The following is a 27,571-nucleotide window of genomic DNA, read 5'->3' as shown; positions in this document are numbered from 1 at the left end:
TTGGGGTAAGATTCATAATACTATTCAAGAGGTTAAGGGGGTCTCTTTGTTGCCGGAGGCATGGAGATGCCTTCTCAATATATGAGAACCTACTGATCTAAACAATGCACAGATACAGTGGACCACACTGGGCTATATGATAGCGAAAAGAAATATTGCCCAACAATGGGATGCTGAGTTTACCCCCTCCCTCGAGAACTGGAAAAAGGACTTAGACTGGAGTATGTTCAGAGAAAAAACTGTGTACATGGCATGAAGGCGTCGCCGAAAATGGGCCTTGATTTGGAATCAATGGAATGGATATAGAGGAGAGATTTGTGTACCACCTAGAAATTCAATATTTGAAGTTCCCTCATCGACAAGTATGTAATTTGGTTCTGCGTCCCCCCACCCCCTTTTTTCTTTACAAATGTACTGCAGATTATAATGTGATTCGTCTGTATTGTCTCTCTTAGCTTGATGCCTTGATTCAATAAAAATAATTATATTAAAAAAAAAGATCAGGTACGACCGGGCCCAAGTCATCCTTGTGGCTCCAGTTTGGACACGAAGAGTCTGGTATCCCAAACTTCTTACCGTGAGCATCAATCCTCTGATCAGGCTGCCCCTTTGGGAGGATCTTCTGTTGCATCATATGGGGTGGGTCCTCGACCCGAACCTATCAACTATTCACCTTCTTGCATAGAGATTGAGCAACGGCATAATGAGCATAAGTCTTTTGAACCTCTTCTGCCTTCCTTTCCGATATTTTATTTTTTATTTTGACCCTTGCCCAGCAGGGCTTTGCTCTGGGCATTCTGAAAGGGTATCTTTCTGCCTTGTCTTCCTCCTTGCGGCTGCCTGACCAGCCCTCCTTATTTAAATCTCACATTGTAAATGGATTTCTCAAAGGTATTCTACATATGTTCCCTACTTCCCCTTTCATTGTGCCTCAGCGGGACCTTAATTTGGTTCTCACATTCTGATGTGTGCTCCCTTCGGCCTTTACACAATTGTCCCCTCAGGCATCTCACCATCGAAACAACCTTCTTTGTGGTTATTTCTTTGGGCAGGAGAGTGCGTGTGCTGCAGGCTTGACCATCTAAGCTTCACTTCCTATCAGTTTTTCCTGACAAACTGGTACTTCACACTAGTGCCCCTTTCCTGCCAAAAGTGGGAACACCATTTCCTGTGGGCCAAGCTGTCACCTTGCCCTCTTTCTATGGTTATCCAGATCCCTCTTAACGTCTAGACCCAAAAAGAGCATAGTTGTTCTACCTTGACCGCACAAAAGAGTTCAGGGTGAATGATCAACTCTTAGTGTGCTATGTTGGGGTGAAGAAAGGTCAGGCGGTGCAGAAGCGGACCATCTCTTGATGGGTTGTTTTCTACATCAAGATCTGCTACACACTGGCCAAGAAGCAGCCTCCTGAAGGCTTGAGCTCATTCTACCAGAGGTAAGGCTGCAACCACTGCCCTAGCCTGTGGAGTTCCAGTCCTGGACATCTGACAGGTAGCAAAGTGGACATCTCTGCACACGTTTACCAAGTATTACTGCCTGGACAGTCAGGTCCACAGGGATGGGCACTTTGCTCATTTGGTCCTGCAGGACTTCTGTCATAATTGGTCTGCAGACCCACCAAAGGGACTGATATTGCTTGCGTATCTATTCAGAGAGAAGGAATCTGTGGCTTAGATGTCTCTATCAGATGAACATTTTACTTGCCTTCAGTAATGCCTTTTCTGGTCGAGACAATTTCTAGCCACAGGTTTCTTACCAACCCACCCATCCTCCCTGCTGAGCGGACACATTTATAGAGTTAGGGATGATCTCTTTCAAGGTCATAGTTTGGGCACATTGTTGTCAGTGCATATTCATGGTTCCCCGCCTCTGGCGTGGCAAGTTGTGAAAAGTATCTGATGTCAGCGCATCACGGTGGCGCCCATAAAGGTGACGCAGACGTCACTTCCGTCATGGCAGACAGTGACACCACACAGAGCCTACGGGTGCGCAGGGTTACTGCTCACGAAAAATCTTGGTGGGCCAAGCCTCAACATCTAATGTAAATCTTGGCACATTCCCTACCGCACCCCCGGACTGTGAATCGAAGAGGCTGGAAAATCTTACAAAGATAATTTTTTCTTCTGCCAGCCTTGCACTGCGTTCTGTGAATACTGCGTGACTTTTGGGTCTCGATTGTGGGATGCGGTTGCACAGGTGATGCCAACGGTCCCGGATGAGGACTGGGCCGTGGTCTCCCAGGCTGTTGCTAATGGGAGAGATGCAGCTAAGTTCACAATCTGCTGTGAACGAGACGCCACTGCCTCACTTGGCAGAGCGTTTTTCTCAACGCCACCCCTGGTTGAGGACGACTGGCTTTTCTGGGGATGTCCAGGTCTCACTCATGGACATGCCCTCTTATGGTTCTCGTCTCATCTGAGACCTGGCTGGTTCTGCGCTGGAGCGCATTAAGGACAGCAGGTCTACGGCGAGGTCCTTGGGCCTTTTTATGGCCCCTCGTCATCCTCAATTCACCTTTTGCTCCTTTCGTTTTCATGGAAGGGGCAGTCAACTGCGTCTTTACCCGCCCAGTCACCGCAGTTTGCAGGTTTTCCAGCCTCTTCATGGCCGCAGACGTGGTTCCTACCGGCCCCGTGGGTTGGGTTACCAGTGGTCGCATCCTTCCCCCCCCCCCCCAGCAGCTGCAGCCCTCAAATAGGCCATCACTGCTGGCAGTCAATAACATCGAACAGTTGGGTTTTGCAGATTGTTCGGAGGGGTTACTTCCTCCCCTTCGAGACTACCCATCCTTCCATGCGACCTACGACAGGCTGACAGAGGACCACCAATCTCTTCTCTTCCAGGAAGTGATAAGCTCTTTTGCCCAAAGGAGCCATGAAGAGAGTGCGGACGCCAGAAATAAGTTGTGGTTGTTATTCCTGATACTTTCTGGTGCTCAAGTAGAACAGAGGCCTTCATCCTATCCTCGACCTGCTCTCTCAATTTCTTGCCCAAGAAAGAGAAATTCTTAATGATCACTCTTGCTCATTTCTTGTCTGCCCTGGAGACTGGATGGTGGCATTGGACTTGCAGGATGCATACTTCCACATTCCTGTTGTGCCTGCCTACATGGTTTACCTGTGGTTCACAGTGGGCCACGAGAATTTTCATTTTTATGTGCTCCCTTTTGGTTTCACCAGCGCTCCTCTGGGATTCACCAAGGTGATGGTGATTGCAGCCCATCTGTGACTGGCAGCTAAGGGCGGGATTTCACCAAGGCTGTTGTCTCCCACCTCCAGACTACCACGGACCTCCTGCATTCGCTGGGGTTTACTATCAATGTGCCAAAGTCACATTTAACTCCCTCTCAGGCACTCTCTTCCATCAGAGCTGTTCTCGACAGTGAAGTTTCAGGCATATCCTCCCGAACGGCGAGTGCAGAATATTCAGGCTATGATACCAATGTTTTAGCAGCTATCCTGGATTTCGGAGAGGCTGACTGAGGCTGCTGGGTCTCATGGCCTCCTGCATCCTGCTTGTGACACATGTCCATTGGAACATGCACCTCTGCAGTGGGGCCTGAAGTTCCAGTGGGCCTAACGTCCGGGGAATCTCTCAGACAATGTCCATATCTCAGAGTTAACTGCAAAGGGCCTGTAGTGGTGGCTAATGAGCTGCAATTGGGTCAGCGACATACCTCTCTCCCTTCCCCAACCAAATCTGACAGAAGTGACAAATGTGTCACTTCTAAGATGGGGCTGCCATCTGAGAGAGGTGGAGATCAGAAAACTCCTGAGGAATCTGGACTCCACATCAACCTGTTGAAGCTCCAAGCAATCCAATAGCCTTTCTGCCCTTCATCTAGGAAAGGCAAGTGCAAGTGTTCAGACAACACCACCACCATGTGGTACTGCAACCGGCAGGTTAGGGTCATGGACCCTTTGTCAAAAAGCCCTGAGTCTCTGGACATAGCTGGAAAAGCAGGGCACATCCCTGGTGGGTCAACATCTGGTGGGTTCTCTGAACACCAGAGCAGACAATTCAACTGCAGTTCCTAGCAGATCACGAATAGCGTCTCCATATGGAGTTGGTGCAAGGTCTCTTTCAGCAGTGGTCAGGTCCTTGGTTAGATCTGTTTGTCACTGACGAGAGAGAGCACGCAATGTCAGCACTTCTGCGCCCTGGAGCTTTCAAGGCAGCACTCGCACAGTCTCTTTTCGATTCAAGTGGAGCTCAGGCCTCCTGTATGCCTTTTTGCCCCTAAAACTCCTGCGCAGAGTTCTCAAGAAGATCAGGAACGAACCGGCCCAAGTCATCCCTGTGGTGCTGGATTGGTCACAGAGAGTCTGGCATCCCGAGCTGTTGAGCATTGCCATCAGTCCTCCGATCGGGCTGCCCATTCGGAAGGATCTTCTGTCGCAGCAACAGGGGAGGGTTCTCCACCCGAACCTGTCAACTCCCCGTCGCTTTGCATGGAGCTTGAGCAACGACAGTTGATAGCTTTCGACCTTTTATCCGAAGTCTGTAACTTTATCTTGGCAGCCAGGCGTCCCTCTGCCAAGACTGTTTACACCTGCCATTGGGCAAAATGTCTCCGATTCTCCTGTTCATTCTTTACCTTATGCAATCCACACGATTCCCAAAACCCGGGACTGGTGTTAGAAATTATCTAGCAGGCATGCGACTTTGATCCACCTAAATTCTCAGGAAGTAGAATTTGGGAAAAACACCCGGTATTATTTCTGCATTAAGGTGTTCGTTGTCTCTAATGCCCTACCGTCCTGAACCAGACATTCTAGTCTTTCGTTTTCGCTAATTGTGGGGGGTTCATAAATTTTCAGCTCGGCGCAACCCAAAAAAATGTCAGCCCTGTTTAGGACCATACACAGAACCACACGTATACCAAAATAATAAGTGAAAAAATGTGTGGCGGAGAGGAAGGCACCTCACGGGCGAACACCCACGGGGCAATCTGGTCAGATGTTTACCAGAGACTTGGCCCCTTTCTCATCATAGGCGGCCGTTCCTATTCCAGAATTTTGGTGAATTAGTGAGAGAAGGGAAAGGAAAGAAGGTGCAAATCAAGGAGATTGAGAGCGTGACTCCTTGGACAAACAAAACAGAGTGAACAATAAAATCAACAGCCACACCACTCGTACTACTTTTATTTATGAATCGGGTGTGTGAAGTTGAAATAAAAAGGAGGGTAGCTTAAAGTTGCATACCGCTACCTGTGACCAACATGTTTCACTGCCCAGAAACCTTTATGGCAGATTCATCAGGGTCAATACTCTGTTACTGCACCCCCTTCAAACATCTTTTAGACAGGAAGCTGCCGAGTTGAAAAAATAAACAGAAGAAAAAACTAAAATCACGACCAGGTCATATTCTAAAACAACCAAATGTCTGTGCTACTTATGGCAAAGACTATTCAATGTGAGTTTACATTTTCAAAGACAATTACCCTTATTCAGCTATGCTCCCTCGTACCAGCTGAAAAGGAGGGGTACTCCACCGGACAGTCAGTTGTCACATAAACCTATAAGGTATTTGCATATAATCAGTATCAAGGGTCTATAATGGCCAGCTCTTGAAATTGACATTCTATGCATGTGCTGCCACCCCATTAGAGCAATCATGTCACCTCGATGCATACATAAATATGCAACCACCAACAAGAGCATCTACAGAGAATAATGGAAACCCTCTCTATTCTGCCATGTCAATGCTGTCTGGCTAAAAGATGGCACTCATTGATGTCTGTGCAAAAGATAACCTGCTGCCTGTACTTTGTTAAGTTATCTTGTGTGTATAGGGTAAACACGTGGAACATTTGCACATCATGCATATTTATTATTATTTATTGCCCAGTATCAATATATGTATGACGCCCCCATTGCTGTTTCTAGGGCGGTCATACCGATCAAACTATGTATAACCTGTGGGAAGTGGGATGAGATAGACTAGCGCCACGTCTACAAAACTTATAGCGGGTCAGTGGCAGTAATGTGAACTGAGCCAAGATCTACAAGCTAATATGAAATGACCTCCGTGGCGCATGCCTCGAGCCGGCAGCGGCGCCAGTGACCCAGAGCCCTCTCCTTACCGTACAGACGAGGAAACTGGGCGTTGTATCATCCCAGGAACGAGTAGCGGGAGCCGGAGCACACCATTTAAAGGTCCCAGCTAGGTAATCCCGCGTCGCGCACCACAGTCACGTGATCGGCGGATCCCCCCGTCACGTGATGTGGGCTACAGAGTGTACAGGACTTCACTAACAGAAACGGGCGCCATACTGGAAAGGCACAATAGACCTGAGTGTGTGGAATCAATTCAGTGAAAATTATAGAGAGGCTTTCAAGAAATACTCGCGTGAGGGATATGGTAAAGTTGAAGGATAAATCGAGTCATCCTCCTCACTTATAACAGAGTAATCACCCTCATACAACAATTCCCCTCACCTATATAAATACTCATAAGGCTGAAGGGAAAACACTTTCACCACAATGGGAGCCATTACAGAGTGGTGAAAAACATAGTGAAATTGTATCTGAATAACCTAAGGAAACCAGACGAGTTTAACACACTAAGGAAACCCGACGAGTTTAAAACACACTAGACATAGGATTGGGGTAGAACATCAGTAATGTAACCTAATATGTACATAGAGTGTAGCGCAGGTGATGTTAATATCCAATGATGGTGGCAGTTAGTATAGCCACAGAGTAGTTATATATAATACTCCTAACTGCAATGGCTATAGGGAGCCAAAACAGTGATAGTGTCTGAATAGCCTAAGGACACCAGGAGGGATGTAAACTGGACATAGGAATTGGGGTAAACCACCAGTAATATAGCATTATATGTACATAAAGTGTAGCGCAGATGATGCTAATATCCAATAATGGTGGCCCCAGAGCAGTTTATTTAAATACAGCTGACAGCAATTGCTGTGGAGAGCCAAATCAGGGTAGACGAACATAATAGGTAGATGACCAGTTATTTAACCTTGTTCCACTCTATAATTTCATTTAAACCCTGTTTATCACTGCTCTCTCTAAAAATCCATTTTGCTTCTTTTGTGATCAGGATTGACTCACAAAAGAAGCAAAATGGATTTTTAGAGAGAGCAGTGATAAACAGGGTTTAAATGAAATTATAGAGTGGAACAAGGTTAAATAACTGGTCATCTACCTATTATGTTCGTCTACCCTGATTTGGCTCTCCACAGCAATTGCTGTCAGCTGTATTTAAATATAACTGCTCTGGGGCCACCATTATTGGATATTAGCATCATCTGCGCTACACTTTATGTACATATAATGCTATATTACTGGTGGTTTACCCCAATTCCTATGTCCAGTTTACATCCCTCCTGGTGTCCTTAGGCTATTCAGACACTATCACTGTTTTGGCTCCCTATAGCCATTGCAGTTAGGAGTATTATATATAACTACTCTGTGGCTATACTAACTGCCACCATCATTGGATATTAACATCACCTGCGCTACACTCTATGTACATATTAGGTTACATTACTGATGTTCTACCCCAATCCTATGTCTAGTGTGTTTTAAACTCGTCGGGTTTCCTTAGTGTGTTAAACTCGTCTGGTTTCCTTAGGTTATTCAGATACAATTTCACTATGTTTTTCACCACTCTGTAATGGCTCCCATTGTGGTGAAAGTGTTTTCCCTTCAGCCTTATGAGTATTTATATAGGTGAGGGGAATTGTTGTATGAGGGTGATTACTCTGTTATAAGTGAGGAGGATGACTCGATTTATCCTTCAACTTTACCATATCCCTCACGCGAGTATTTCTTGAAAGCCTCTCTATAATTTTCCCTGAATTGATTCCACACACTCAGGTCTATTGTGCCTTTCCAGTATGGCGCCCGTTTCTGTTAGTGAAGTCCTGTACACTCTGTAGCCCACATCACGTGACGGGGGGATCCGCCGATCACGTGACTGTGGTGCGCGACGCGGGATTACCTAGCTGGGACCTTTAAATGGTGTGCTCCGGCTCCCGCTACTCGTTCCTGGGATGATACAACGCCCAGTTTCCTCGTCTGTACGGTAAGGAGAGGGCTCTGGGTCACTGGCGCCGCTGCCGGCTCGAGGCATGCGCCACGGAGGTAATTTCATATTAGCTTGTAGATCTTGGCTCAGTTCACATTACTGCCACTGACCCGCTATAAGTTTTGTAGACGTGGCGCTAGTCTATCTCATCCCACTTCCCACAGGTTATACATAGTTTGATCGGTATGACCGCCCTAGAAACAGCAATGGGGGCGTCATACATATATTGATACTGGGCAATAAATAATAATAAATATGCATGATGTGCAAATGTTCCACGTGTTTACCCTATACACACAAGATAACTTTTAACAAAGTACAGGCAGCAGGTTATCTTTTGCACAGACATCAATGAGTGCCATCTTTTAGCCAGACAGCATTGACATGGCAGAATAGAGAGGGTTTCCATTATTCTCTGTAGATGCTCTTGTTGGTGGTTGCATATTTATGTATGCATCGAGGTGACATGATTGCTCTAATGGGGTGGCAGCACATGCATAGAATGTCAATTTCAAGAGCTGGCCATTATAGACCCTTGATACTGATTATATGCAAATACCTTATAGGTTGATGTGACAATTGACTGTCCGGTGGAGTACCCCTCCTTTTCAGCTGGTACGAGGGAGCATAGCTGAATAAGGGTAATTGTCTTTGAAAATGTAAACTCACATTGAATAGTCTTTGCCATAAGTAGCACAGACATTTGGTTGTTTTAGAATATGACCTGGTCGTGATTTTAGTTTTTTCTTCTGTTTATTTTTTCAACTCGGCAGCTTCCTGTCTAAAAGATGTTTGAAGGGGGTGCAGTAACAGAGTATTGACCCTGATGAATCTGCCATAAAGGTTTCTGGGCAGTGAAACATGTTGGTCACAGGTAGCGGTATGCAACTTTAAGCTACCCTCCTTTTTATTTCAACTTCACACACCCGATTCATAAATAAAAGTAGTACGAGTGGTGTGGCTGTTGATTTTATTGTTCACTCTGTTTTGTTTGTCCAAGGAGTCACGCTCTCAATCTCCTTGATTTGCACCTTCTTTCCTTTCCCTTCTCTCACTAATTCACCAAAATTCTGGAATAGGAACGGCCGCCTATGATGAGAAAGGGGCCAAGTCTCTGAAAAACATCTGACCAGATTGCCCCGTGGGTGTTCGCCCGTGAGGTGCCTTCCTCTCCGCCACACATTTTTTCACTTATTATTTTGGTATACGTGTGGTTCTGTGTATGGTCCTAAACAGGGCTGACATTTTTTTGGGTTGCGCCGAGCTGAAAATTTATGAACCCCCCACAATTAGCGAAAACGAAAGACTAGAATGTCTGGTTTAGGACGGTAGGGCATTAGAGACAACGAACACCTTAATGCAGAAATAATACCGGGTGTTTTTCCCAAATTCTACTTCCTGAGAATTTAGGTGGATCAAAGTCGCATGCCTGCTAGATAATTTCTAACACCAGTCCCGGGTTTTGGGAATCGTGTGGATTGCATTTGATGAGTGGAGGGCTTTTCCCAGTAATACCCGTAATAGTCCCTCTAAGCTCCTTTTGTTATTGAACATTCTTTACCTTAACCAGCTGGGCTCTGCTCTGGGCACTGTGAAGGGGTATATTTCTTCAATCTCTGCTTTTCTGCAGTTGCCTGACCAATATTTCCTTTTACAATCCCTTATTGTACATAGGTTTTTGAAAGGTTTGCAACGTATGTTTCCTCCCACTCCTTTTGTTATGCCCCAGTAGGGCCTCAATCTCGTCCTCCATTTTCTTTTATGTGCTGTCATTGAGCCTCTGCACAATTGTCCACTCAGGCTACTTACCATGAAGATGGCCTTTCTCGTCACAATAACATCTGCGCGGATGGTCAGTGAGTTTCAGACCTTGTCATCCAAGCCTTCTTATCTTAACATCTACCCAGACAAACTAGTGCCTCGTACAAGTGGTTCCTTTCTTCCGAAAGTGGTCATTACTTTTCATGTAGTCCAAACTTACTGCTTACTTATTATGCTCCGCCTCATCCCTCCAAGGAAGAGGAGGACCCGTAAAGACTGTGGTCATTGTACCTTGACGGCACTAAGGGTTCTGTGTGGATGACGACCTGTTCGTGGGGTATGTGGGAGCAAAGAAAGGAGGGGCTGTGCAGATGTAGATCATCTAGCAACGGATCCTACTCTTCATCAAAATCTGCTACACATTGGCTAAGAAGCAGCCTCCTGGGTGTTTGCGTGCTCATTCCACCAGCTCTAAAGCTGCAACCACTGCATTAGCTCGCTGAGTCCCAGGCCTGGACATCTGCCAGGCAGCAACATGGGCATCCCTGCACATGTTCATCCAACACTGTCTGCACAATTGGGTCCATTAGGATAAGCACTTTGTTCTTTCGGTCCTGCAGAACTTTCTCGTGTGACATTGGTCTGCAGACCCACCTCCGGAGAGGTATTTCTATGGTATCTATACTAAGGTAAGGAATCTTCAGCTAGAAGTCTCTATCAGATGAACAAGTTTCTTACCTTTGGTAACGCCTTATCCGGTAGAGACTCTGACTTGCTGAAGATTCCATACTGACCCACCCATTCTCCCTGCTCTGCGAATGAATTTCCAGGGCCCTGGTTTTCCACGCCAGTGGTCACTTTACTTCGTGGCTTGGCACTTCAGGTTTGTAATGTCGCAAAAAGTAACTGACGTCAGTGCTCCTGGGTCGTAACTATATAGGCACCGCAAAGTTCATTTCTGGCAAAATGAAATTTGTCATGAGCAGTACCGGTGCGTGGGGTGTTAATACTCATGACAAATTTCCAGATCCAGTCGGACACTTAAAGATAATTCTAAGCTAAGGAATCTACGGCTAGATAGTCTCTACTAGATAAGGCGTTACCGAAGGTAAGTATCTTGTTTAATGCAACAAGCTAATGGTAGACCTGTATGTTTAGAATGGGATGAAAGTAATAGTGTTTGAGAACCAATTTTGAAACTTCACAAAAAAAAGGTACAGGTCCCAGAGGGTTTTAACAGTTATTGTTTAGTTCTTTTCGGTGTACGTTGTTCAAATTGGCAACTCCTCTCTGTACTGAGGTGTTTTATGTCAATCTGGGCTCACATCCTGTTTTCCCTATGCTCCGCATCACTACACTACTGCATCTCCTGCTTCCAAAGCATTGTTAAAGTATGCATGATGGGCTGTGTTTAGTTGTTTACTTGATAGACATTCATTATTTTTGTGCTCTGTACAACTCGTGGTGTTTTATAACTAAATGTCAAAGTAATTATAACAAAATAAAGTTATGGGTGTAAGTCTTAAACTATTTATAACCCTTCTGTCAAACCACACTATAAGAAAACGATGGCAGTCAATATTTGAAGAAGTTCGAACAAATGTACACACAAGTCTTGGACTAGATATAAGAATTTAAATTCAAGTGTTGCAAAACATTTCATGGAACCAGGTCACACTGACACAATTAAGATTTCAAAGATATAGACATATTGTGCATCTATCTATACATTTATGAACTGTCACACCTCATACTTGCAAGATCTGAAAGAAACACGTTAGTGTTAGATTCCTTACCTCAGAATACTCCCAGGCGTCAGGCTGGATCCAGAAAGTTTTGCGTAGCAGTACCCCTGGCGTCATTAAGCGTCATCCGCGGCTCTGCGTCCGTCGTTGGCATCGTGGTCGCCGGGATGATGTCGTCGGAGTACTTAGACCACGCCCTCGCGTGTTGACGTCAGTTCTTTTTTTCTGCACCAGCAAGCGCAGATCTGAGAAGAGCAGTACTCCATAGTCACTTTTTGACTAACTTTTTTCGGTGTTTTTTGGATCTTCTCGAGTCATTATCGACTCAGGTGCTTGTAGGGATGACCGGGTTCAAGCCCTGTGAAGACTGTAACCAACTGATGTCGGTTACCGACCCCCACCGTCGGTGCCTTTATTGCCTCAGGCCGACCATGATGACAAGTCGTGCCCCAACTGCCGGGCCTTGACGTCGAAAGCTAGGCGGGAGCGGTCCGGTAAGCGACTCGAGATTTCGACGCCGATAGGTGAGCCCTTCACCGACGATCTGGCTCCATCATTTCTTCCTGACTTTCCGGAGATGGAGGACGAAGGGGATTAGGAGGGGTCTGAGGACCCTCTGGCACTGCAGTGCCAGTTGAGTCAGGACTGGACGGACAAACTTAGGGAGGCCAGTGGCCTGGACACCTTGCCCGACACTGGTTTTGTGTCTCCTCCTTCCGTGGCTACGGAGGAGGGGGCTGCATACACTGTGGTGTTGACTCTGGCAGCCAAGGCCTCGGCTCTTGAGCTCCCAGTCGCGCCCGTGAGGACTAACCTCCTCACTGAGGTCCTCAAACCGCAGGCAACCTCCTCGGAGCCTCTCCTGCCGTTCAACAAGGCCCTCACTGACGTTCTGGTGGGCACCCGGTCCAAGCCCTCCACAGGCCTCCCCGTGGATCGGAACGTGGCCCGACGCCACTGCTCGTCTCCGGACGACCCCAGTTTCCTGTCCGTTCACCCCACACCTGAAAACCTGGTGATGCACGCCTCAACTGCCCAGACCGCATTCCCGACCGCCCCTCCGGAACGGGAATCCAAAAAGTACGACCAGTAAGGTAAGAAGCTGTTCTCCTCACTGAGTTTGGGGTTGCGGTCTGTCAACACCGCCTGCCTTTTGGGCCGTTACTCCCACTCTTGTTGGGATACGGTTGCGGAAGTGCTGCCGCAGTGCCCGGTGGAGGTCCAGGCAAAGCTAACCCAGGCCCTCGCGTGGGAAGGGATGCAGCACGATATTCCATTCGGTGTGGGCTGGATACCACGGACTCTCTAGGCAGGCCGATTGCAACAACGGTGGCTCCACACCTGGCTGAGGTCCGCCAACTTTTCGGGCCATGTCCAAGCATCCCCTATGGAAATGAATGCTAGAGGGCGCACTGCGGCATGGCTGGCACTTGAGACTGCTCCGCCGGGCGGGTGCTCAATAAAGCTTATTTTAACCGTCTTGCGGACATGAGGAGGTCCGACAGGCGCTGATTTGTGGATCGGAAAAGGTCAGGCACACACGGAGAGCAAGCAGACTGTGGGCAAATGCGCAGATAGCTGCCAAACGCGATCGCGGCGGATCGCTCACAGATGGACCAAGTTGGGGGCGCCCTCATTGTAAGGCAGTCCCGGGACAACAGAAAAACGGCGATCCTGCTACATCGCACTAAAAGTAAGAGCACCATGCGCTAGACATAGCGGCAGAGCGGGGTGTACTAGATTCAATCGCGGACTTACTGAATAAGCTATGTGTGTGTACAGCCACAAAGACATTAGCTGTGCTGGCTTCCCTCGGCGACAAAATGGCGGGCTGCTATGCAGATGCCGAGGGCTGCGCATTGTAATAGGGGGGTTAGACCTATGGTGCTCACGAAATGATGCAATTACCACTGTCCTCATACCAGGACCTACTGTCTGCAATGTACCTGCACGGATATAAAGTAGGCACCGCCAGGAGCAGGCATGCCATCGTTGCTGAGGGCTATTAATGGCACGCATATGCAGTAGAGGCAGCACTGGGTCATAGCTAATGACGCAGTGAAATATAGCTCTTGCCACTAACGGACGCTCTCAAATGTCACGTGTATAACAAAAGGCGCAAAACCACAGGAAACTCAACTCTCCCCTCTCATCGATGCACTGACACTGTGACCCTGTGGCTCCAATGTGCAGCAAGATCTCCCTGCGTTAACTCTGGCTGTAGAGTGGCTGGATGGCGAAAAGTTCTTTCAATCTCTGGGTACTGCCCCCCTGGCCCTGAGGATATCTGTACACTTACCGCTGGATATTGTGCATTACAGGTGTGGATATCACAGTGTGTGCTGTCAATTCGACCGCATGTTGTGAATAGACTCCTGGAACTGTGTCATTTTAAGTGGATCTTTAAGACCATTAGCTGGCCTGTCCCCACTGCTCAACACTGGTCACAAGCTTTATTACGCAGACAGATGGCGGGGTAACTCCTAACTTATGTGCCTTTTCAAACCACTGTGCAGTGGCGTCATTGTTTCTGTAGATCTGCCCACGCAAGACAACAGGAAAATGGGTAAACCAGACAAACAGCAAACTAAGCTACAGTTCGGATCGAAACGCCAGAACAGAGGTGCAACTGCACAATCAGACACTGAATTAGACAACGACCCGGCTGATGGCGGAGGAATGGAACGGGTGCTGCGGGCTATACAACAAAGCCTCAAAGAAATGAATGGCAAATTGGACACCCTAACGCAAAGAGTGGATAATATGGCGGTCAAGCTAGATAAACACAGTGAAAGGCTGGTCGAAGCAGAAACCAGAATCTCTGCGGTAGAAGATGAATCCAGATCCACCACGAAAACATGTGCAACAATGGAGAAGGTTCTGGAAATAATTCGCAATAAGACGGAAGATTTAGAAGCCAGGTCTCGCCGTAATAATGTACGCATAACGGGTGTTCCAGAAACCACGAACATTGGTAAAATGGATACTTATGTGGAAGAACTGCTCCGAAACATATTTGGCGGGGAGGCCTTATCGTCCGTATTCCTGGTGGAGCGTGCACATCGATCTCTCGACAATCGTCCTAAACCAGGTACTCCACGCGTCCAATTGTCGCCCGTCTGCTAAACTATAGAGACAGGGACGCCGTTCTAAGGCTGGCTCGTGAAAAGGGCGAAATCACCTACCAGGGAAACAAGCTGGAGTTTTATCCATACTACACCATGACAGTCCAGCAAGCAAGGAAGGAATACAACCCGGCGAAGAAAAAACTGAGAGACATGGTCATAGAATATGCCATGCTCTATCCACCAAAACTCAGGTAACACACGACGGCCGATCCACCATACTCTTCATGCCACAAGCTGCACAGGATTTCATAAAATCTATCAATCGCAAGAGCAGGGAGAAAAGTAGAGAAGAGCCACAAAGATTCAGACTGAGGTATTCCCAACATGTACAGGAAGGCCTGCAGTTGTGGGCCACGCTCCTGGTAAGATGCAACAAAAAACCTTCATTATCTTAGCAATACGTCTTAGGAGGGTGTCCACAGGTTTTGTCACACATTGCTATGTCTATGCAGAAACTTCTAGGTAATTAAGGGCCAATTTGGAGACCTCCACTACCCAGTATGTACTATAACTGTCTCTTGCAATCTGCTGTATATGGCATAGATTCCAGTCCTGTCAAGACGCATATCCTACTATATGTTGTCCACTGCGATACTGCTTAAGTTGTACCCAAAACTTTCATGGCGTACCCTGTATAGCTTGTAGAAAATATCGATGTAGTAATGGACTACTCAATAATTGTTTGTTTATGCGATCTGTTCTGTGGGATCCATCGGAAAGTGTACAGCTGATATCACCTCCACCATATACTATGTTAATGCGCTTCTTATTTGCGCTAGCACTATCCAATATTTTCCACACTGTGTTTTATTAGCCAGCAGATTATTATTAGAAGTTGGTCAATGCTTTGACCCACCAGGCTCATAATGGATATTGTACTGCCTCGTGTCCTCGGATGTATTAATCCACACTGTGTTTTTTTTTGTTGGGCACCTGCCCACATCCACTATGTGGATGCAGATGTGTGCACCGGGCGGACCCCCACATGGGCGCTCCCAACACCAGTTTGTACCGTAGTTTGGTTTGTTTCTGGGTTTGTCTTTAGCAAGGTTGGGATGCTGAAGTTGGAGGGGGAGGTGGGGGGATGTTGGGGGTGTTGTGCTTAGACCAATGCACTTGAGAGACATTGCAGACTCATGGCCACATATGAAGACAGATATAACAAACCCTGTGTGTGACACCTGGGTATACTCAATATACATGTTCTTGCTACCTAGTCCGCCATTCTGCTGCTTTACGATTCGCTGGCAACCAAAACATCTGAACTTCTTGACCTGGAATATAAGAGGGCTAAATAATCCAAAGAAAATCCACCAAATTTTTGCCTATCTAGACCGGCAACATATAGGTATTGCGTTATTCCTGGAAACTCCCACTGCAGCCAATGCACCCCAAAAAATTGGTCAAAAATGGGCTGAAGCAGCGCACAGCTCGAATTACTCCACGTACTCCAGAAGGGTCCTTATTCTTATAAAAAAGGGTATTCACTTCACTGTCGAAAAAGTCTTGAAAGATGATGAGGGCCGATACGTTCTAGTAGTGGGTACCATACGAGGCCAGCAAATAGCATTGATAAACACGTATGGCCCAAATGTGGATGATCCTGGGTTCTATAACCGGGTGTGGCGTGTCCTATCGAATATAGGCGATATACATCTATTGTGGGGGGTGACTTTAACATTACATTACATTACAGGATGGGCTAGATCGATCCGGTCGGGGTACTGAGCCACATAAGCGTGCCTTAGATACACTACGAGATGCTATATCAGATTCGCTACTCACAGACCTGCGGAGAGCAAGACACCCTGATCGCACTGAGGCCACTCAAATAACTGCAGCATATAGCAGTTGGTCGCGCATAGATTACTTGTTAGGGACAGGAGAAATATCACTTTGGACAACCTCGATTAAGCATCTACCCTGTACCCTGTCCGATCATAACCCAGTACCACTGTCACTACAAATACCGCATTACTCCCCACCTCCTTTTAGCTGGAGATTTAATACCAAAGCGCTCTTGGATTCAGTGTACACTGACACTATCCATACTGCCATAGTTGAGTACTTCGAATTGAATGCCCCAACCACCGACGACCAGGGACTCCTATGGGAGGCTTTCAAAACGACAATTAGGGGCAAATGCATTGGTACCACTGCAGGCATCCTTAAAGACATAAGGCAACAACTCACTACTCGAGAAAACAGATTGCGTACCTTAGAACAACAATGAGTGTACACAAGACGCCAAAATATTGAGTGACATAAAGACAATCTTAATAGAGCACCAAACATATGCCAACGACGAGCTCAAATACATCTCAATCTCAAAACGAGAGACGGCACGTGCCTATGGGTAAGGGGATAGACAGGGGGAAAAACCTAGCGAATAAAATATGCGCAAGCCATACCCCACAGCTGGTTCAGACGATTAGAGACTCCACAGGGACTCCCAAACATGACACACAAGGTATACTGTGTGAATTCATGAATACATATGGGCAACTGTACATGTCACGCCCCACTGCCACTGTAGAAGAAATTCTGTACTACCTGTCTGACGTGGAGATTGCATGGCTCTCAGATGCCCATAGGGACTACTTGTCATGGCCTGTTACTGCCGAAGAGATAACAGACGTAATAAAATCACTGCCAAACGGTAAAGCGCTGGGCCCTGATGGGTTTACGGGCGAATTCTATAAAACATTTGCGGACATACTTGCCCCACACATGATACGGATGTATGGGGATGCTTATGCAAACAAACCCTCCCACCCATGTTACAGGAGGCAATGCTGATTGCATTGCTTAAACCGGAAAAGGACCCGGAATATTGTGACTCTTACAGATCCCTGGTACTAATAAATGTAGATACCAAGATTATTGCTAATTTGATTGCCACGCTCCTCAAGCCGTTAATGCCATTACTGGTTCGCCCGGATCAGGCAGGTTTCATCCCTGACAGATCTACAGCGCATAACACGAGAACACTCTTTGCACTTTCACACTACCTGATCCCCGAGATTAAAGCTGCTGCAGTCCTACTAGACGCAGCCAAAGCCTTCGACACAATAGAATGGCCGTACTTACATACGGTTTTGAAGCGAATGGGCTTCCCAACTATAGTCTTGCAATGGGTATCAATGTTGTATACTGACCTATCCGCCCGAATAAAGATTAACAAATATGTGTCTGACCCTATAACAATAACCAGAGGTATAAGACAGGGCTGTCCCTTTCTCCATTATTATTTGCGCTAGTACTGGAGCCCTTGGCCTGCAAGATCAGACATCACCACTATTCAGCACTCCAATTCCCAAAGCGCCCATTGCACATCTCGCTCTATGCGGAGGATATGGTGCTCTATGTCTGAGATCCTGCCCAAAATCTGAATCCTTTATTGCGAGAATATATAAAATTCGGACAACATTCAGGGCTCAAAATCAACTGGTCCAAGTCACAAATGATTCCGCTCACTGACACTACTTGTCCCTTCCCTATGGATTACCCTTTGGAATGGCAGGAGGAACCAACACGTTATCTCGGAGTCTGGTTCCATAGGGACCCGGAACTTGTCATACGTACGAATTATGGCAGAGTTATCAGCATCATGGAAGATAAAGTTAAAAGATGGAACTGTTTACCACTGTCATTGGCGGACAGAACAGCTATAGTGAAAATGGTGATTCTGCCAAAATTCCTTTACTTGTTTAACAATATCCCCATAAAACCACGATGGCAGTATTTCGTAACATAAAAAAGCTGATACTAAACCTAATATGGGCAGGTAAACAAGCAGACATTAACTTTACCATACGCACCAGGTTGGTTTAAAGTGCCAGACTTCCTGCTTTATTATTTATGCTCGCAAGTGCAATTCGCCCATTAATGATATCACGAAATACCCTTTATGACACACGTCGCAATAGGAGACTCATTCCCAATGCCTCTATCTGCTATTTTGCCGCATCGGAGACCCCCACTACACGCCCAAGACATAAACACAATTGATGCCACTTACGAGGCCTGGTATTTAATGGGCAAGAAAGCGAACAAACTACCATTATATGCAGCTGCCCTTCCTTTACATTATCATCCAGCATTCTGTCACTCAAGAAAAAGTGGGTATGGATCTGCTTAATCAAACAGGTATGGACACAATGGGGCATCTATTTCAGGATGGGCAATTTAGAACCCTAGATACTCTGACATTCATTAGTAATCCAACGCTACTTTTTAACTTCACATACTTCAGACTGCAAAGAGCGATACGGGAACTTTATCCATCATACCCTGCAGAGCCGCAGCAGCTGTCCTCCTTGCAGTTTGTACTAACAGTACTCACAGCGCACCACATTGTTTCTAAACTTTATATCAAATTGCAGGAGGATATTACAGGCAGCACAATGAAAGCATTAAATAACATGACACACAAGGTATACACGGGGGCGGTCGAGCGCGTTCCTGGGCCAGAAGTAGGACGTGGTTGCTATTCCCACTACTTTCTGGTACCCAAGAAGGGCAAAGGGGGTCTATGCCCTATCTTGGATCTAAGGAGCGTCAACGGCTTCCTCCGGAAGGAGAAGTTCAAGATGCTGACTTTGGCTCAGGTCCTAGCTGCCCTGGACCCAGAAGACTGATGGTAGCGTTGGACTTGCAGGACGCATATTTCCACATCCCCGTCCTGCAGGCCCACCGGCGTTACCAGCGATTCACGGTAGGCCACGAGCATTTTCAGTTTTCCGTGCTCCCCTTTGGCCTTACCACGAAAGGGATGACGGTGGTCGCAGTTCATCTGTGCAGATTAGGGGTTTCAGTCTTCCCCTATCTCTACGACTGGTTGTTGAAGGCGGGCTCGTCCCAAGCAGTCATCTCCCACCTCCAGACTACGGCCGACCTCCTTCACTCGCTGGAGTTCTCCATCAACGTGCCGAAATCACACCTGTGCCCCTCGCAGAAGCTCCTTTTCATCAGAGCGGTCCTGGACTCAGCGCAGAGCGCAGTTTCGGGTTTTTCCACCTGAACAGCAGGTTCGGGATATTCAGGCTCTGATTCCGGTCTTTCAGCCTTTATCCCGACCCTCGGTCAGGTTGAGGCTGCGGCTCCTGGTGCTGATGGCCTCCTGCATCCTTCTGGTGCACCACGCTCGGTGGCGGATGCGGGCTCTGCAGTGGGACCTGAAGTTTCAGTGGGCACAGCATCAGGGCAACCTGTCCTGTTGCATCCGGATCTCAGAGGGCACTGCGAAACAGTTGCAGTGGTGGCTCACGGACCGCGGTTGGGTCTGCGGCAGATCTCTCTCCCTTCCCCAACTGGAGCACGTAGTAGTGACAGATGCATCCCTCCTGGGATGGGGAGGCCACATGGGAGAGAGGGAGATCAGAGGCCTCTGGTCTCCAGTGATCTGGTCTCCACATCAACCTTCTGGAGCTACGGGCGATCCGACTTGCACTGAAAGCATTCCTTCCCTCTGTCCGGGGCAGTGTAGTGCAGGTGTACACGGACAACACCACCGCCATGTGGTACTGCAACAAACAGGGTGGGGTGGGGTCGTGAACCCTTTGTCAAGAGGCTCTGCGCCTCTGGACATGGCTGGAACACCAGGGTGTCACCCTGGTGGTTCAATACCTGGCAGGTTCCCTGAACGCCATGGCGGACAAACTCAGCCGCCGGTGCATGATGGATCACGAATGGCGTTTGAACTCAGACGTGGCGCAAGGTCTTTTTCAGCAGTGGGGAGAGTCTTGGTTAGATCGATTCGCCACCGAAGAGAACGCGCAATGTCATCAGTTCTGCGCCATGGAATTTCCAAGGCTTCACTCGCTTGGCGAGGCTTTTCGTCGCGAGTGGAGCTGCGGTCTGTTGTACGCCTTTCCGCCTATACCACTTCTGCCCAGAGTGCTGAAAAAGATCAGGCGAGACCGGGCCCAAGTCATCCTTGTGGCTCCGGACTGGGCACGAAGATACTGGTATCCCGAGCTACTCAGCATGTCAGTCGATCCCCTGATTTGTCTGCCTCTTCAGGAGGACCTTCTGTCGCAGCAGCAGGGGACGGTCCTCCACCAGAACCTGTCCAGCCTCCACCTCCATGCATGGGGATTGAGCGGCGGCAGTTGAGGCCATTTGACTTGCCTCCTGAAGTCTGTGATGTGATTTTGGCAGCCAGGCACCCTCCACAAAATCGGTATACGCCTGCAGGTGGAACAAATTTGTGGCATGGTGCACAGCAAAGGCTGTGGATCCTCTCTCTGCCTCCCTTTCAGAGGTTCTCCTCTTCCTTCTTTCTCCTGACCAGCAGGGCTCTGCTCTGGGCACTCTTAAGGGCTACCTCTCAGCCATTTCTGCCTTCTTGAGGCTTCCTGATCAGCCCTCTCTTTTCAAGTCTCCTGTTGCAAATAGATTCTTGAAGGGCATCACGCACATGTTTCCTCCTGTTCTTTCGTGATGCCTCAGTGGGACTTGAACCTTGTTCTAACCTATCTGATGTGCGCTCCTTTCGAGCCACTTAACAATTGCCCTCTTCGTCTTCTGACTCTCAAGACTACATTCCTGGTTGCCATCACCTCTGCCAGGAGAGTGAGTGAGCTCAAGGCTCTATATTCTAAGCCTCCTTTCCTTTCTGTCCATCCGGACAAGGTTTTTTTTAAGAACGCGTCCTTTCCTGCCCAAGGTGGTTACGGCCTTTCACATCGGGTAGTTAATCACCTTGCCCACCTTCTTTCCGCCTCCACATCCCTCGAAAGAGGAAGAGGCTCCACCGTCTGGACCCAAAACGTGCGCTCTCCTATCTAGATCGCACACGCCATTTCCGGGTGGATGACCCGCTCTTTGTTGGTTACCTGGGCTCGAAGAAGTCACTGGGGGGTTGAACAAACGGACCGTCTCTCTGTGTGTCGTGTTGTGCATCAAGGTCTGTTACTCCTTGGCTAAAAAGGAGCCCCCTGTTGGGCTGTGAGCCCAATCCACTCTGGCCACGGCGGCTAAAACTGCCGTGGGTCGGGGAGTCCCCTTGCAGGACATCTGTCAGGCAGCTATGTTTGCTAGACACTACTGCCTGGACAGCAAAGTCCGCAGAGATGGCTTTTTCGGCCGTTCCGTTCTCCAGGACTTTCTGGTGTGATCTTGGTCCGCAGACCCACCACCAGAGTTGGTATTGCTGGGGTATCTATTCTAAGGTAAGGAATCTAACACTAACCTGTTTCTTTCAGATGCACAAGTTACTTACCTTTGTTAACGATATATCTGTAAGAAACAGTAGTTAGTGTTAGATTCCTTACCGCCCCACCCATCCTCCCCGTTCTGCGGACCGATATCTAGGGTTAAGGTATTTCCCTTTGAGGGCCCTAGTTTTTATGGCACCAGTGTCGATCTCTGGCATGGCTCTGCGTTCCTGGCGTGGAAAGCGATGTACAAGAACTGACGTCAGCGCGCGAGGGCGGCGTCCAAGTACTCCAACGTCATCCCGGCGTCCATCACGCCGCGGACGACGCCTACCGACGTGCAGGGGTACTGCTACGCAAAACTTTCCGGATCCAGTCTGACGCCTGGGGGTATTCTAAGGTAAGGAATCTAACACTAACTACTGTTTCTTACAGATATCGTTACTGAAGGTAAGTAACTTGTGCTTTCCCACCAAAGCAGCTGATGCCAGGATTTCTCATCCTGGGTGCAAGAGAGGAGAATGGTATCAAAAACCTGAACAATAAGTGTTACTGGTACAGAGATGCATTTTAGTTGTCTCCAGCCCCAGCACCCTTAAGAATAAATTCACCAGGCTGACTGTGACTTCCTTTTTGTGTTAATGTATCCCCATTTGAAAAACGTTTGTAACCTCTAAATGTACTTCTTCCTTTGTTGTCTTGATGTACATTAACTTGTTTCACATCCTTTTTAGGATGGAGTAAACTGGTTGGCATTTCTCAATAAATACAAACTTCATGGCATTCTCTGTGATGATATGGGCTTGGGGAAGACTTTGCAATCCATCTGCATTCTTGCTGGAGATCACTTCAACAGGTAACCATTTCCCCGAGAACCAAAGTAGATTTGTAACTTTTTGTTTGGGGTTATGTCAACAATACTATATTCAATTTTGCAGGTCCCAGGTTTATGTAAGGAACAAATCCGCTGATAACGTGCCCCTTCCGTCTCTTGTGGTGTGTCCTCCAACACTTACGGGTCACTGGGTGGATGAAGTGGGCAAATTTTGCTCCAAGGAATATCTCAACCCTTTGCATTACACTGGGCCACCCATTGAAAGAGCAAGGTGAGACATGGTTCGAGAACACCGTTCTGGAATGTAAGATAGAGATGTTGAAACTTTGTTCCAGCAAAAAACATGTATGCTTCTACAGAATAACATGGATCAATGGCTATTGAATTATCTAAAGTGTGTTTATTTTTCCCAGAGTACAGTCATTACTTAAACCTTCAACTTATCTGTTGAAACGTCAAAGAATAGCATACAGTATTTAGTAGTAATTTGTATTTAAACAAGTGCTTTTCCTTCTTTTTTATTTTTTTAAATATTTTTTGGGGCCAATCAAGCAGTTTATTATTTGGACAACTGTGACCACATCTGAAAATTGTTCATGACAAGCCAAGAAATTTACAAAATCACGTATTTATTAAAAAAATGTAATCAAGACATTTGAGATATGATATGTACACGGACCACCAGTGGAAACGCTACCAAGGCCAAAAAAGGCTGAACCTATTAATTCAACCTAGATTTTGCTCATGAAAACCATGTTTTTCCTTAATTCTTGAGCACTATTGCTAGTTCTTTGAGACTTGTAGCATTTCAAGACCGTGACCAGAGGCTGTCTGGAATTTCTGCTATTCATTAAATAGAATACAAAAAAAAGCTGTGGTTAATTTGTGGTCATGCCCGTACACCTCTCTGCAGGTTTGAGTTCCTATCTATCTGCACAGTGTCATTTACTGAGCGCTTTGTGCTTTCACTCTGATAATGCAGGGCCACTTTGGGAGTATTGTTTTCTCCTCCCATAGTGCACTACATGTTGTTGTTTTGTGAGCCATTTGCTTACAGATCTGTTTTCCTTCATGCACTTTTGGGGCACTGGAAACCCTGGTTCCAATCTTACTGTACAATTGTGCTTATGAGCCTTCCCTAACAGAGGGGTACTGAATGTTGTTGGGGTGTGATGCACAACAGGAAGAATTATAGATGGAACAAGATGGGAATCTTTAGTACGGTATACACAAACCACCTACCCTCTTTTGAGTCCCATCAGAATCCATTACTGTATTTTACTGGAAGTGGAAGCACTAAAAGGAAGTTTAGGAGAGGAAAGTGGTTCCTTTCAAAAGTAGACCTGAAGTCAGAGAGAATTCCTAACCGGCTATAAATGGAGTAGAGCACAGATCTTGAGTATAAGTCGAAACGTGAACAGCGGTTATCTAAATTCAAGATTTAAAGGAGACGTGAAAAACAAAAAATTGTTTTCTGCTATATATAGAGGGTTAGTTCCAAGTACACACTTACTAAGATCAAAGCTTCCTTCTAAGCAGGGTGTGATAACTCCTATGAGCCCCATTTACAGGCAGTGGTTGATGAGCCTCCATCTTGGATTTGGCTAGCTGAGCTGCAATTTTGTTTTAGACATCCCTATAAGGATGAACAATTCTTGCACTGTTGATAGCTTTATCCACCCAGCACCAAAGTTGCACAATCATTAGTCCTTCATGCTGCCCCTCACTGGACTATAGAAGAACTGAGAGTTGGTTGTGGCTTACTTATTTTGCACGGGTACGAGTAAGAAACCTGTACCAGTGGGACAGGGTCCATCGATCTCTCCCTCACAGAATGCCATAAGTCCCTCTCGAACTGGGCTTGGGTAGTCCTTTGAGTGTGTGGCAGGGTTGTACTTGTATCTGCATGTTGGTAGTGTATATTTTGGGTGGATGATACCCTCTAAAAGAACGCAAAATATGCTGCACAAGACATGCCAGCTTAGAAATATACTTAAGGCAATGAAGTAGGCTGTTGCAGAGGTGGACACTGGAGCAAAATTGGCTTGTGCTGGCCCCGTGAAGCAACTTCTGTTTTCTTTCTGTGCCAACAGAGCATTGAAGCTTGGCTGGGGGTTATGCTGATGTGTAATGACAAATGCAGTTACTACCATCATGTCTTCCAAGACAGAGGTCCTGGGATGGTTCTGGTGGTAAGCCAGTGTTACTTGGCTGTACATGATTGAAAGGCAGTCTGGTTAGCTAGGAAAGAACCAGCAGAGAATGTCAAGAAATGATGTGATCCTCAGGTCTACTGTGTTTCCAGACACTCCATATTTTCTTGGCTGAGTTGTGAGCGAGTGATTGTGTGCATTGTATTCATTCTGTAGCTCTGTTCTTCCATGCTAGCTCTCATGTAATACAGTTAGTTATGATCATTGTGAAGTGTCTCCCCTGATCCTTTTTGCATTCCACCTGACGATACCAAACATTGGGCCATAGGCCATGCTAGTCTAAATGGACCTTTATTATTATTTTTTATTTCTTGTTTAAACAGAAAGGCCTACTCCATACAGTGTTTCTCCAAGAATCTGTGCAAAACCTTTTATCACCCAGCCTGAGGAGTTTTTGAAAAGCAAAGGTTTATTAAAAGTAGAATGAAGCCATGAAAGTAGGGAGTGAAGACTATATTAGTATGCTTTGGCTGCCCTGGCTTTCTCTCTGAATTGAAGTCAAACTTTAAATTCTTATATTTCCTGTTATCCTGCTACTCAGGACAATGTAGCAGCGTTAGAATTAAAAGGCAACAATAATTCTTCTTTTCCAATAGAGAAGACCGAAACCTGATTTTCGATCCTTCAGAACTTTTTCCTGATTTTACTTGTTTTGTTCCCTGCCATGTGCTGGTACCTGCTGATTCTAAACCAGGCAGTGGCACAGGCCCCTTTTAAGAACTGCAGTTTTGCTGGGCGATGCAAGTCATTTACCAATTCCTTAAGCAAAACACGTTTTAGAATGGCTGTGTTTTATGGTTTAAGTATAATTATGAAGGGATGGCAAAATAAACCTAGTATGCAGTAGTGCCTCTGCCTAGTAAGTTTCTGATTAAACATGCCTCCATAACAGTAAACATTAACATATGAATCGAAAAATTCTATTCGGCTCGAGCCCATAAAAGCAAAATACAAATAGATCAGATAAAAAATGTATAAATTCATGACAAAAGAATAAAACTGACATAAAATTACAGCATTGCAGAGGTCCCATAATGTTTCCACATGAATAGTACGCTCTTGATAAAATTGCAAACAGCATAACATATCGGGTGTAGGTAAATTCTGTAGATGTACCAAGGCAGATTGATGTCTAATGTTAGCAGTGTGCAGATGAGATACTAGAAAAGTGTGTGTGCGGAACACTAACCTGTGCAAAGTAACATAAAGTGGCTTGTGCTTCGAGGTTGGAGTAGATCGCAGTAGCATATAAGAAGCGAATTAGACCATCTGCCCTGTGCCCATTAAGTGCACAGTATGAAGTAAGATCAAATCTGTATTAAAAAGAGTCCGATACGGTTCTAGCCTTGCAAAATCGCATAGGGCTGTCCTCAAAGATTATACCTATAAATTACACATCCTAGCCTTGTATGTTAAATGTATTTTCTATGGTGTCTTTAGAGACTATACCTAAGAACCCGGGGTTATTCTAATACTGGGAGACTCATGTCAGAGAAAGTATATTTCAGATATAAAAAACACAGAATTCTGAGTACATTATCAAGGGCCTGGCAATCAATCAAAAGGGCTTTTAACAATCCAGACTCCGGTTGATGCCAGATTTTATGCCACAATATATTGGGGCCCAACCCAATCAAATTCTCCTGGTAATTTATCCCAACTTCGATGTGACAGATTATATTAGCTGTGGACCTTGATACTGCCTACAGTGTGCATAGAAAGCTATCTTCAGTTCTTTGAAGTATGACCCCAACAACCAGCTCCATATAAGGCCACTGCAGAGTATTGTGCCTTATAAATGTGAATAAGTTCCTTTGCAGGTCTATATTGGAGTCGATTAAATTCTAATGACTCCATCAGCAGCATTCTCAAATTGAATAGACCTGCTGTTAAGTAGATAAGACAACTTTAACTCCACAGGAAAGGGGATACCCAGATAGTTAACATTTTTAACCCTATTTATCAATGAGGCCCCTATCACATGTTATTTGACCTTAGTTTTTCTAGGTCGTGAAACCAAGGTGTAAAAACGTGGACATGTTTAAATTTAGGTCTAGCTAGTTCTTAAAGGAGGCAAACCCATCCAACTAACTCTGTAATCCCTGTGTTGCTAGAGCAAGTGCCTGCCACAAATTGTTAAATAGTCATCCAGGCCATTTATATAAAGTAAAAAGAGAAAGGGGGCCAAATAAATTTTCAACTAGGATCAAAAAGTAGGAGGGGGTTGGCAGAGGCATGGATCTTAATGTAACGAGCAAAGTAACAGGTTTTTAACTCAATAAAAATCTCCCCGCTATCTTCCTTCCCCAAAGACATGGTGCAAATGGTGCTCGGGCTCCAACACAAATCCCCTTGTCGGGATAGCACCATACAAAGATCTTCAATGGAACAACATTATTAATATCCTAGGAATACTCTTCACCTCCTTAATGCTCAGTTGCAATGCCGTAGCTGTTTCAACTTGCATAAAAATAGACTTTTTAGTTATAGTCTGCTGTCGTACAGGAATGGAGCAGTGGCACAACACCCAATTGATACATTTTCTTTTCCGATATTGAGTAGAGCTTTTGAACACTCAAAGGTTTTAGAACTTCAGTTTGGGAACAGAAGAATCCAATAACAATCGTAGGAGACATAACCTAGTTTAACTGTTACTCCTAAAATCACATC

The 27,571-nt window shown here is 46.2% G+C and overlaps 1 protein-coding gene across 2 annotated transcripts in view; it reads left to right on the top strand.

Annotated features, from left to right (window-relative positions):
• The window catches only part of BTAF1 (B-TFIID TATA-box binding protein associated factor 1), a 1,094,445-nt gene that overhangs the window by 874,871 nt on the left and 192,003 nt on the right, over positions 1–27,571 (top strand). For both annotated transcript variants that reach the window (XM_086922506.1, XM_086922505.1), the window contains exons 27-28: positions 22,588–22,709; positions 22,792–22,959. In XM_086922506.1, coding sequence (XP_086778632.1) covers positions 22,588–22,709; positions 22,792–22,959 — 290 coding nt within the window. The remainder of the gene's footprint in view (positions 1–22,587; positions 22,710–22,791; positions 22,960–27,571) is intronic.

Source organism: Lissotriton vulgaris, chromosome 5, assembly GCF_964263255.1.
Source record: "Lissotriton vulgaris chromosome 5, aLisVul1.2, whole genome shotgun sequence".
In the NCBI taxonomy this organism is placed as follows: Eukaryota; Metazoa; Chordata; class Amphibia; order Caudata; family Salamandridae; genus Lissotriton; species Lissotriton vulgaris.
Note: the sequence above shows the minus strand (reverse complement) of the source record. Positions and strands in the feature narration are given on the sequence as shown.